At 46.9% G+C, this 12235-nt stretch overlaps 4 protein-coding genes across 32 annotated transcripts in view; 2 read left to right on the top strand and 2 right to left on the bottom strand.

Annotated features, from left to right (window-relative positions):
- The window catches only part of LOC6541201 (sorbin and SH3 domain-containing protein 1), a 35512-nt gene extending 29563 nt beyond the window's left edge, over positions 1-5949 (top strand). For 13 of the 29 annotated variants that reach the window (XM_026978407.1, XM_015159575.2, XM_015159576.2 and 10 more), the window contains 5 exons: positions 3613-3919; positions 3977-4091; positions 4380-4586; positions 4646-4878; positions 5052-5949. In XM_026978407.1, coding sequence (XP_026834208.1) covers positions 3613-3919; positions 3977-4091; positions 4380-4586; positions 4646-4878; positions 5052-5220 — 1031 coding nt within the window. In that variant the 3' untranslated portion in view covers positions 5221-5949. Of the gene's footprint in view, positions 1-265; positions 943-1914; positions 2039-3585; positions 3920-3976; positions 4092-4379; positions 4587-4645; positions 4879-5051 lie in introns of those variants that run through there. The other 16 variants (XM_026978396.1, XM_026978394.1, XM_026978393.1 and 13 more) reach the window with 5 other exon arrangements.
- Positions 5950-6087: 138 nt separating this feature from the next.
- Positions 6088-8755, bottom strand: LOC6542781 (ribonuclease Z, mitochondrial). The gene is made up of 2 exons (XM_001969032.3): positions 7372-8755; positions 6088-7315 (listed from the first exon to the last, which is right to left on the bottom strand). The coding sequence occupies exons 1-2, from the start codon at positions 8594-8596 to the stop codon at positions 6240-6242; spliced, it is 2301 nt and encodes a 766-aa protein (XP_001969068.3). The 5' UTR covers positions 8597-8755; the 3' UTR covers positions 6088-6239.
- A 234-nt stretch (positions 8756-8989) lies between these two features.
- On the top strand, positions 8990-10099 carry LOC6541413 (cell growth-regulating nucleolar protein). Its single transcript, XM_001969031.3, has one exon. The coding sequence runs from the start codon at positions 9148-9150 to the stop codon at positions 9994-9996; it is 849 nt and encodes a 282-aa protein (XP_001969067.1). The 5' UTR covers positions 8990-9147; the 3' UTR covers positions 9997-10099.
- LOC6541435 (general odorant-binding protein 66) lies at positions 10068-11165 on the bottom strand. The gene is made up of 4 exons (XM_001969030.2): positions 10833-11165; positions 10581-10694; positions 10373-10529; positions 10068-10298 (listed from the first exon to the last, which is right to left on the bottom strand). Exons 1-4 carry the CDS (start codon positions 10971-10973, stop codon positions 10087-10089), a joined length of 624 nt encoding a protein of 207 aa, XP_001969066.2. The 5' UTR covers positions 10974-11165; the 3' UTR covers positions 10068-10086.
- Positions 11166-12235: the final 1070 nt, after the last annotated feature.

Here is a 12235-nt window from a genome sequence, read left to right as displayed (position 1 = left end):
AGTTGACCAAATTAATCGATATCTCCAATGAGAATGCCGGCCACGCGGACGGGCCTGACCTGCTTAGCTCACCCGGCAGAACCACCAAACCTAAACCACCACCCACCTGTCCGCCCTTCCGCCTGTCCGGGTGGTGGCTCTGCCCTTGTTGTTGCTGCCTCGCTGGGGGTGGCTCACCTTGCCGGTGCGAGCCTGCAGTTCGTTGGCGTTGCCATGGCCAAGACGATGCCGTCAACAAAACAAACTCGGGAACACATACCTGTCGCGGCCGTTAGTCAGTTTCACTTTTCCGTGCCAAAAAAACGTGTCTTTCGGGCTGCGCTCGCAATAATCGCCAGTTAAATGTGTTATGCAACCGCGGCAATATGATCCACCAAACGCTGGCCCCGCACCGCAGCAAATCTTCCAGTTATTCCAAGAGCAAGGCGGTTCACTGGCGACAGAAGCTGCATCGCAGCTGCAACGATTTGGAGCTGGAGGATGAGCCGTACCCGGAGCCGCAAGGCTTCTGGCACAGCCCGGAGATTAATGCAAATCCCTGGCAAAGGCCACAGAGCAGTGGGGCTGACGGCAACACTCGTAACGCCGGCAGCAACACCACCGCCACCAACGGCAACAACAACGTCTGCGACATACCCAACTGTGGCAAAATCCTGTGGATACATCGCCGGGAATACGATTACACAAGATCCGCACCTCTAAGACCACCTTCCCCATCGAACTACCACGGTGTTCCGGGTGGTGCAGGTGGCTACCACGTGGTGGGACTGCCCCTCACTCCGCAGCCCAACCAACGGCAGTCCTATTTGGCCAACCAACATGCCATTGGGGCTTCCATGCCGCTGCTCCTGTGGCAGCAGCAGCAGCAAGAGCGCCATCAGCAGCATCTGCAACAGCTGCAGCATCGGAAATATCAGAACCTGCAACATCGCTGGCCAAGCAGTTAGTACCCAGCTTAAAATCGTCGCAATATTAGATAATCGGATGGGGATTTGCTGCACTGACTCCTTCGAAACAAAGATTCTTAATCAAGACATTTGTGTCCTAATTGAAGAGATCTTAAGTTGAAAGCATTCACAAGTTGCCTTGTCATTAACTTGCTCTCTTGATTACCTCGCAAATAGCTTAAAATTATTAAATGCCACTTTTATAAATACTTTCCATAAGTGGCTCCATTTTTCTCCAATTATTTCTCTATGATAGAGCCGCAGCGAGATAAAAGAAAGTCAAGCGATCGATTGAACCCCTTCGCAGCTCCCACCGTTCCATTCGCTTTGCACTTTCTCATTTGACTAAGCGACCTTCCTGTTTTGCACTTTCTCACGGTTTTTCTTTTGCAAAAATGTAAAAACTCGTTATCACCTGGGCCGCCTAAGATTGGCGGAGAGAGGTGGCCAAAAGAGCAGCCAGCTTTTGGCCGCGCTCCACGCGCTTCAATGCCAAAGTCTTTGATAGAAGCTTGAAAAGTAGATGCCAGGAAAAGCTTTTTACTATGATCAAGATAAAGAAGCAGTAATGGGAAGTACAGTGGGTGCCACTTATAATTATTCACAGACGTAAATACCATTTTTTCTATCGGATTGGTCGTAAAATTTATAATAAGTTTTGAAGAATGTCAGTTATTCCCGGCTAAAAGTTTTCAGAAACTTATTACAATCTTTGCTTCTGAATGCGTGATAAAGTTACCTATATTCAACCGCTGTGACCCACTGTGCCACCAACAAGCAATTCACACACCCCACTGCACCACCACCACCAGCAACAACAACAATTAAACGTGCGGCGCCGCCAGAAAAACGGAACTTGTAGTAATACGAGCGCCGCTATCTCTGGGAATTACTCACCCGGCGCAGAGAGTCGAAATCGAAATCGAAATCTCTTTGACGTCGACGCTTCGAAGCTTCGTCTTCTGGTCTTCCCTCTCTGTCCCGTCTTCTCCAGCTGTCCCTCTCTCGCTCTGTTTCCCTATATTGCTTAGCTGCCTTGGGCTCCCATTCAATTTCGATTTCGGTTTCAGTTGAGCGCTACGCGTGCTACGGTAAAGTCGAACACTATTCTCCTTCTCCCTCTCTGTCCGCCCCTCTCTCGCCGTCTCTTTCTCCGGCTCCAGTTTAGGTGCGAAGCTTGTTTGTTGTTGCGCGCCGATTCTCCTCAGCTTTATCAGAGAATTGCCTCGGGCATCGAATTCGATCCGATTCTAAATTCTGATTGATAGTTGTGACTAATGAGCGCTCAACGAGGAAAACAGCAAGGAAAAGCGTTTAAAGCGTTAATTGAGCGTGAAATGCGAGGAAAAGCCTTGAAAAGCCCCTGTGCTTTTGTGTGCGTGTTTGTGTCTCCAGAAATGATGGAAATAAGCAACGCTTTCCATACCGGGAATGTGTTTCTAATTAGGCATTATTATTACAACTTTTGATTGCAGTCCCATTTAAAATATACTCGTATCTGTATTTAAAATATCCTACGATAGCGTGTTAATATAGCACATGCTGCCGAGAATGTGCTACAAATAGTTAAACCTTGATAGTTAAACCTCTTATAAAAGAAGATAACACTATCACCATTGATAGCACTGCGATTTTTCTCTGTGCAAGCACTTTCAAACGCTGGCAAAATATGCCGCAGCGAATCAGTGAAAGTGAAAATCCCAATCCCCGAGTGTCAATTAAGCCTCTCTTTCCATTTCTTCACTTGGCGTAAACAGCACGTACAAAGCTGTTGTTAATTGTTGTTGTGCGAAGACAAAGCTGTGTGGCTCATGGTTTATTTGCCGTGAAAATATTTGTGCAGCTGCCCCACCAACTCCCCTCCCCCTTCATCGAGGAGCCTCTCGCGAGGCTTTCCCCTTGAGATTTTCCGATTCAGGTCAATAGATGCTGAAGCTACATACGTTCTTTCTTAATCAGTTTACCGCCTGCTGCGCAATTCACTTGTAGTATCAATTGAGGGGGAATGTACTTCGCTGCACTCGCATGCAAATTCGAGCCAAGTTTTTTAGGAAAGCTCCAAGACACTGAGAGTTCAGTTACCTCTTCAGAACCCAAACATCAGATTGCTAAGCCAACGAGCATTAACTTCAATTGCAGCTAATTCCCCATTTAAGAGAGATGCTTCATTCAATTTGAGATTGTGGAATGCCACTTTAACTGGTCGGGGGCACCAAGTGGGGGCTATGTGCTGGGGGCTGGCTGTTTATTTGCCTACCAATTGGCAGACTGATATGTGCGCCGCACCCGACTCCCAGATAAGCCAGTGTTTCGTAACAGAAGCGGCAGCAGTTACGAAGATCTGCGGTTAGATCATCTTACGACTCAGACAACTACGATGGCAACAAGAGATTGCTGTTTGTGGGGTAAACAGCGAGTACACTCGGCGAAAATGGGTTCGTAGTGCAACCAACTTGTTTTTAAGGGGCGGGTGACTAGATCTCATTGAGAACCTCATTGGTAACCGAGCTATGCGTGTTAGCAGCAGCATATACTCGTAGATCATATGGTTGCCTGGGAAACCAAGGCAATCGAAGACGCATCGCTTGAGCTTGAGCCTGAAACCCATCTTGCCACTTTGTGCCTCTCATCTGAACAGAGTCTCCCAATCATTACTATGCCACAGACGTGAACATCCACTTCAAGACACCCATCAGGCATGAGCAGCGCCAGAACTTGTCGGAAGAGGAACTAGCCATTCGCCAAGCGGAGCACATGCAGAAGCTCTACCACGAGGAGCGCCGTCGCAAGTATCTACAGGAGCTGCAGGACATGAATTCTCGCCGCCACACGGACAACTTCACCCCGTCGCAAAAGTCGCCCATCGCCCTCAATCGCTACGATGACTTCCCCACGGACGTGACCCTCAAGTCGCTGGTGGGCCCCAAGACGGTGGCCCGTGCTCTCTTCAACTTCCAGGGGCAGACCTCCAAGTATGTAGCCCTTGAGGAGAGTTCCTCTAAGCGCCACTATATCCATGTCCTTTTCAGGGAGCTATCCTTCCGCAAGGGCGACACCATCTACATCAGGCGGCAGATCGATGCCAACTGGTATGAGGGCGAGCACAATGCCATGATTGGATTGCTCCCAGCCAGTTATGTTGAGGTGAGTCCATTTCTCGCCCTGATCCTTCTTATCTTTATCTGTGAGAATGCAATCCAGAGATAAAAAGAAAACCTCAAACATAGACCATTTTAAATATGATAATATTAAATATTTAAAAAATCATTAAAACTTAGGGAGAAGTATAAATATATTTATATATTTATATATACGTGTATATATATAGACAAGTAAACTGCGTTAATGGATTGCACTTCAAAAAAATAAAAAAATATAGAAACGAGTGAATGGTATATGTGGATAGCAAATTCAACCTTTTTTCCATTCTAGATTGTCAGTCGAGATGGCGCCCGTACCCCATCCAAGCGGCCATCGGAGGGCCAGGCCCGTGCCAAATACAACTTCCAGGCCCAGTCGGGCATCGAGCTCTCCTTGAACAAGGGCGAATTGGTCACTTTGACACGGCGCGTTGATGGCAACTGGTTCGAGGGCAAGATTGCCAACAGGAAGGGCATCTTCCCGTGCTCCTACGTGGAGGTTGGTTTTACACCTAGCAAACTGTTTCTGTAGTTGGCTAATCTCGCTTTAACCTTAAGGTACTTACTGATATTGGTGCTGAGGACATTGCGGCCAGGACAACCACCGTGATCACCAGCCAGAGCACCACGAATCTGCGGCCCAATCTCGACGTGCTGCGCACAAACATCAACAATGAGTTCAATACGCTGACGCAGAATGGAGCACAGCCACCGAACGGAATCCTCAAGGAAACGCGGACGCTTCACAAGACGGACGCCCTCCATGTGGACACCAGTTCCGAACCATTGGCGTGAGTTATCCTACCACCTACCAAAGCTACCAAGAAACTGTCTAATGGGGTGCATCATGTTTTGCAACTTGCAAAGAACGATGATACATACTATTAGACATCCTTGTTAGAGTTTAGCTTGGTTAGGCGAATGCATGTTTCGGATCCAATCATTAATTTGAGATCTACTCCAGGTACCGCTCCCTGTACAAGTACCGGCCCCAGAACTCCGACGAACTGGAACTGCTCGAGGGAGATCTGGTCCATGTGCTGGAGAAGTGCGACGACGGATGGTTCGTGGGCACCTCACAGAGGACCGGCTGCTTCGGCACATTCCCCGGCAACTACGTGGAACGGGCCTAGAGGAGATCGATCCATTGACCCAGCCCCCGGAGCGGCGTTCGTGCCTAATCTTAATGAATTTGTAGTCTAATACGAGGAGGAATCAGCGTGGCCGGGGCGAAGGCAGTTTGATTAACTATGATTAACTATGACTTGGTTTTACTGGATTATTTTATGTTGTTGTTGAATAATTCTTATCCCGCTAATTCTGCTGCTTTCGTTTTGCCGTAATTTAAAGCTATTTATTTATTTTTAAACAGAGCATTCATTTTATCAATGTTGGAACTACGTTTATATATGACATCCAAATATTAACCAAAAGTTCTCCCCCCCACCTCCCCCACTCCACCACTCCGACACCCCGATCACCCAAACACACACCAAATATGGAAGGAACTTAATTAAGATCATACATATATACTTTGTCGTTTACCTACTAATTTTAACTAGTCACAGCTAATTTCCAAAAAGAAAATCAATTGCGAAAAAGAAGAGACCGTTGAAGTAAAGTGCCTTAAAGTTGGAATTTAAATGACTAAAACGAAATAAAATGTTTCAAAGTGCTAAGATTCAAGTGCCCTTGTTGAGTCGGCAAAGTGGATAATTACTATTGATAATTATTAATAATATTTATGATATTGTCGTGTCCGAACCAACAGAAACCATTTTAAAATCATTACAAAAAGCGTTTATTACACAGACACTGTTGCAAGCGAAATAGTAAATAAAGAAGAAACCTAAAAACAAAAATTAATTTCTTATATTTTTATTGGATTTTTGGGGAACAATACAAATAATTTGTAAATGATTTCATATAGGACATTGCCTATATACACGGAGTTGTGCCAAATATCACAAGCATATACAGACAAAAGCAATTGTGCCCTATTAATTTCATATATATAATCAATATATTTCCAAATAGTATTTATAGTTTCAAGAAAAAACATTTAAACTTAACAAATACCACTCATCTCCGACATAAGATTAACAGTAGCTCCTTGAATAACTTATCCTGATCTCCGATTAACTGCCGGCAATCACGTTTCTGCCAGTTTTCGCTTTCGCTCCTGTTTCAGCTCCCGCTTGACAGCCCGCTGCTCCAGTTCTTCTGTGTACTCGGCGTACATTGCAAAAAGGGCGGGGTAGAGCTTGTGGTAATGCTGCAGATCCTCAATGGTCACTTCCATATTATCAAAGGCTATTGCCACTCGTTGCATATCCTCATCACTCGGTAATCGCGGGCACTTTGCGTAACGCTGCGAAAAGTGGGTGAGAATCGTGTGGCGAGCGTTCATATTCCGCCCCTGTTGAATAGCCTGCGACACGGTGCTGTGCGTCTTCAACCGCGCCTCCTCCTCCAGGTCGTCCTCCATTGTTGCCTCGTGAATTAGAACGGTGGAGTCGCGGCCCAGATCGATTAGATCCTGGCATGGCATGGTGTCGCCGCTGTAAGTGATCTTGACAGGTTCGCTATTGTGCTTAGCTGCCAGAGTGAGGCTTATTCCAAAAGAGTTTGGGCAGTGCCTTACTAGACAGGTGGATATGGACGTAATTCCTAGAGGTTCAACTTGTTCACCGCTCAGGGGACTAGTTAGAAGTTCGCCGTTGGCCACTAGAGTATACGCATCTTCTACGGTTTCTATTTGCCGATTGTAGAACTCCAGCCATGGTTCGATTTGTCGAGGAGCCATCAGAATCAGTGGGTCTGCACTAGGTTCCAATTGCCTCCTTTCCCGGAGCAAACCAATCAATCCAATGTGATGATCGGCATGCAAATGTGATACATAAATCGCCTGTAGCTGTCGAAGAATTATCTGCCCCTTCTCGCGACCATAGAGCCGCACAATCTGGCCATAAGTTCCTTCTCCACAATCCAACAACACGTAGGCATCAATTGCAGTCCTGATCAGAATAGAGCTCACGTTGCGCGTCTTATTGGGAATGCAGGAGCCTGTGCCCAGGAAAATGATTTTCGGGTAGCTATCGGCAGAATTGTCAGGGAAACTGTACTCTTCTTTAAATTTGGCCAATAGTTCCAGAAATCCAGGTACATCATGGGTCTCCTTAACATACTCCTCTGGTGTGAGCTTGGACTCCAGGGTGCGATCCAGACCTTCAGAAAAATAACATACTTATAGCATTGAATGGTAAGAAACAATAAATACACACCCTTTCTTGGTCTAAGATGGAAGCTTGTCATGGCGACTACACCCTGTTCCTCTGTTTCGTTAGCCTTTGAATTTCGTTTGTCCTCCGAATCGGTCTCGTCCAACTTTGTTTTTTTAAGATTAAGACTGAGAGTCTGACTCTGGCAGGACAGCTGCTCGCCAAGGAGTGGAAACACTTGCGGTGCCAGTTGGTGCAATTGATGTTGGATGCGATGGGCAGCTGCATAGCCGGAGAATTGGTTTAGTGGTGAACTTAAATAGATGTGCTGGGTTTCAGGTGAAAAATTGTCCACTACGAAATCCTTGTACTCCTGGCGAGAAGACATATGATAAGGCGTGAAGTGCACCACAACGGCCACTTCAGTTAACTTCTCCTCGCCCAGCTTCTTGAGCCTTTTTCCGTGCGTAAGAAGTCCTGGTAAATATTTCTCACTGGGCACATCCAGGAAAACAAAGGACAATGCAGTTTCACTGGCCTCGGTGACGTCGGCTGAACGCACCACTTTCCCATCAGGCAGTGTGATATCCTTGCCATTCTTCAGCTGTCCCAGAAGAGGGCCTGGCGGCACACCCTGCTCCACGCACTTGACCAGGTTCAGAGCGCCAGCTCGCGGTTTCAGCTGACAAATGTAGTTTATCACACTTTTCGTCGGATCTTCCAAACAGATCAGGGGCAGAGAGTCCACCTTCAGGATGGAATCCTCGAAACAGGCGCCCTCAGAGCAATCGTTGGGCCGCACCTGGAGATTCTTTAGCACCACGAAACGTCGCATTGACTGCAGCATTGAGCCGAGATGAGGCGGTCCATGGAGTCCAATGTCGCGCACTCCGGCATCTTGGATGGTCAGAGTCAGACCTGGTAGTCCACCGCAGGATGCCCACGTATTTTGCGTGAGGAATATCTGTTCCAGGCGCGATAGTCGGGTTTTGTGCTCGTGAGCTAGTCTCTGGGTTCCCTCGCCGCAATTAAAGAGGTAGCGTGCCTGGTCTGTAAACAAATAAACAGCGGCAGGGGCTCCATTGGCGCCAGAGCCCAGAACCTGCAGATTTACTGTTCCCGGCACCACGGAGGCCAGCTTTTTCCTAAGCACATTGGGTTCCCGCTCATAGCGTGGTCCTGTTAAAGGATCCTTGGCCGAGGCAATCGTGGCCGCCATCAAATTTCTCGTTGAGAGCGTTCGCAAGGTTCGATAGATTGGCGACCCGGCTGATTTCACCAAATACATTCGTACTTCTTCGTAGTCTGTAAGCGCGGGTTTCTATTAAACTGGGAAAGCGGCAATTTCGCTGAAATCATTCGCACAAATTTCGTCAGCACCGGCAACGTGTGTCTACAAACAGCTGTTGCTATTAGTGATGACACGCTGATGGCTGCGATACATCGAAATGGGACGATTGTAAAAAATACTTACGGGAATTAAATTAAAAATACCAATTATTCGTATTTGTTAGTAGTTTTAATGATGTAATTTGTTCTCTTGTATTCTACAGTTTTTGATCTATTATAGATCTATTTTCAATATATATTCTTATAGTTTTATTTAACATATCAAACAATGATTATATTAAAATTAAGTTAAAAGAGGTAAATGCCTATTTGCAGCCCTGGAATCGGTATTAGGCAACACTGTATTTGCGATACTTATGGCCCCAGCGCGTATGGTCACTCTAATGCCCACGTGCGTTTTGTTTGGCCTCAGCCGGCGCTAAATTCAACCGAAATCACCTGCAATTTCAAGGATTCCACGGTAAAAAAGAGATCAAAGAGCGCCACACCATGGTCTTCTTCACGTGCAACATCTGCGGCGAGTCGGTAAAGAAACCGGCGGTGGAGAAGCACTACCAGATGCGCTGTCGCGGCAACGACAAGAACGTGTCCTGCATGGACTGCCTGAAGGACTTTTACGGCGAGGAGTACGTGGCACACACCAAGTGCATCTCCGAGGCCCAGAAGTACGCCAGCCAAAGTCAGGGCTTTGCCGCCAAGGAGCCGCGCAACAAGAATGCTCAGAAGCAGGAGAGTTGGATGGACATTATCCGAACGATCCTCGACAGCAGCGAGTACAAACTAACTCCGCCCGTTCGATCCGCCTTCCAGAAGCTCCAGAGCGTCGACAATGTGCCCCGCAAGAAGGCCAAGTTCGAGAACTTCGTGGGTAACTGCATGCGCATGCCTCGCAATCAGGCCACCCAGGTGTGGGATATTCTCGAGAAGGAGCTGAACAAGATGAAGGAGGCAAAGCAAACGGAGCTGGCCAGAGCCAAGGCGGAGAAGGTGGCGGAAATACAGCGGCAGCAGAAGGCAGACGCCGAGGAGGAGGAGGCGCCACCCAAGAAGAAGGCCAAAGTGGAAGCCACAGAAGATGCTGCTGTCGAAGAGACCTCCAATGGCATTGCGAGCGACTTTGATTGGGCCGCCCAACTAACTAAAATCGTTACCAAGCAATCAGAAGGCATCTTTCTGGAAAAACTTCGTAAGAAGCTGCTGAAGAAGTATGCTAAGCATCTGTCCGTCGAGGAGTTGACCGAAAAACAGGACAAGAAGTTTCAGAAACGGTTTATTAAGCAACTCAAGCTCGCCGATTCTTTGCAAGTAGACGGCGATTTGGTCAAGATTGCTAGCTAGCCGAATATCCCACCTTTAGTCATAGTTAAATTATAACAAAGGACAATAAACGTGTAAGCTGCAAATGGTGCCCATGTATTAACCCCACATCTAGGATTTGTACTTTAGATACTGCATACACTGCTTCAAATGAGTGCGGGTCTCTTCGCACTGGGCTGTTTGACGGAACCGCTTAGTGGGGCAGTGCAGGATCATCTCGTTGGCCACGCACTCGAGGACCAGCCCAGGATACGGATGACAGCCATGGCGCGTGAGGCGTCTAGCCAGCTGCTTCACTCCCTTGTGTGGCAACATGGAGAGCGCTGCAAGGACAGTTCATTTAGAGATGTATTAAATCACAATTAAATGTGTATCACAACTCGCGCCACTTGCACACCATGCTTGTCGCACTTGACATATGTGTCATAGAGAAGCTCTATATCCGCATCGCTAACCAGGTCGCTATCCAAGTGCTCCTTTACCTCATTGAGGTTCAGTGAACGGCGGTCCTTGCCCAGGAAGTCCGTACTGTTGAAACTGCACTCTGCGGTGCACTGATTGAGCAATTAGTTTTGTACTTGTTTACCTTCCTCAACTGAACTCACAAACATGTACATCTGCTCCTCTTCATCCGTCTGGTATTGAATCTTTTCGTGCCATTCCATCTGGCAATCGCTAAACTGGGGACTCTCGTCGTGCAGGTCGCAGCAGAAATCATGCTGCAATAAAAAGTTGTACCCGTCATCATTTTATATGACGATTTCATTGTGTGTCTCCTAATTTGAAGCACTTCTATTTATTTGCTGAATTAGGATAATTATATCCATCCATAGACTAGTTTGGTGTCTATAACTCACCATTGTATCTACAGCATTTAGTTCACAGTCTTCATCCAACTCCTGTGGAGTACTTCTGCCCGCCACACAAGCGGTCAGAAGGAGGAGCAGAAGTGCGAACAGTTGGGAGCACATTTTTCGCAATGCCAGGGGTAAATCCATTTAGAAGTCAGCGGCTTTTATAACTGAGTGCTCGCTTTATAGGTCTAATTTTGCGTAACATTTGATGGATTTTAATTTGGTGCTTAATTTACGTTTTTAATTATTCCACCCGAAAATGGCCCAAAAGTCTGGACGGGCCGGGTGGAGCGTCATCGTGACCGTCGACATCGTTACGCTCCAGTTCCTGGAACGCACTGCAGTTCCATTAGCCCGCTGCACTCGAAGATAAATGATGAAAAGGCGCAGGCATCCATCACCAATCAAGCGGCGCATATCCAAATATAGCAAAAATTACCAGGGCCCTGGGCCACGCACTTTTCTTTGGTCTTCTAGTCGGGCGAAGATGACTTGGAAATAGCAAATGCATGCGGAAGCATTCCCGATCCCAATTCCATTCCCACACCCATTCCGCTGCATTCAGCTGCAACTAATTAACCGAGAAATACATCATAAATAGTCCAACTGACGGGCCCCCAGACCCCGTCATGGGTTCCAGTTGCATCTTGGACTCCAGCTCCTCCACCTCCTACTCCTACTCCTCCTCGCCCGCACCCGATCCTCATCAGTCAGGGCGCAGACGTTGCGTCGCTGCCTCAGAAGTTTACCATTTGTTTATTTTCGACTCGCACACACACCCTGCTGAAGAATGGGAGTGCTCTGGATTAGTGATGTTAATTCAAAAGAACTGGCTGTTGAAAACATCAAAATAAATATGCATTAATTTTTGTTGAAGTTAACAGTGCAAGATTTTAACTTTTATGCCATGCTTTCATTGAGTTTGAAACCATTTTTAGCAAAAAATTCCACCTAGCTGTTTTAGCACCACTGTTTAGAATTCTTGGAGTGGGCACCAGCCTTTGAGGAATAGGTGTGGATATGCATATGGACTCGATGTGCCTGTGGAGAAGGTATCTAGTCGCTTCGCCCTTCTGCGCGGCGCTTCACGGTGGCATGCGCTGGGGAATTGTGGGGGGCAAGAGCAATCGAGCGACACGTGCCCACCTCAAGTTCAGTTCCCTGGAATTGGAATTCCCGAAACTATGTAGTCACACCAATTGTTTTGGAAGCCCGGCCCCGAATTTCGATATCCAAGTTGAGCATATGTTTATAGCGCTCCAACTTTTCGATCAAGATTTTGAATCTTAAGAAGAATCTGTGCTAATAATGTATCACTATGTACATTTATCACTTTAGCATGCTAAATGCGTGATAAGACTAAAGTAACAGAATACTGATAGATAAAAATGATAGAAATGATGTGG

The sequence above is a fragment of the Drosophila erecta genome, unplaced genomic scaffold, assembly GCF_003286155.1.
Source record: "Drosophila erecta strain 14021-0224.00,06,07 unplaced genomic scaffold, DereRS2 tig00000055-arrow-pilon, whole genome shotgun sequence".
Taxonomy (NCBI): domain Eukaryota; kingdom Metazoa; phylum Arthropoda; class Insecta; order Diptera; family Drosophilidae; genus Drosophila; species Drosophila erecta.
Note: the sequence above shows the minus strand (reverse complement) of the source record. Positions and strands in the feature narration are given on the sequence as shown.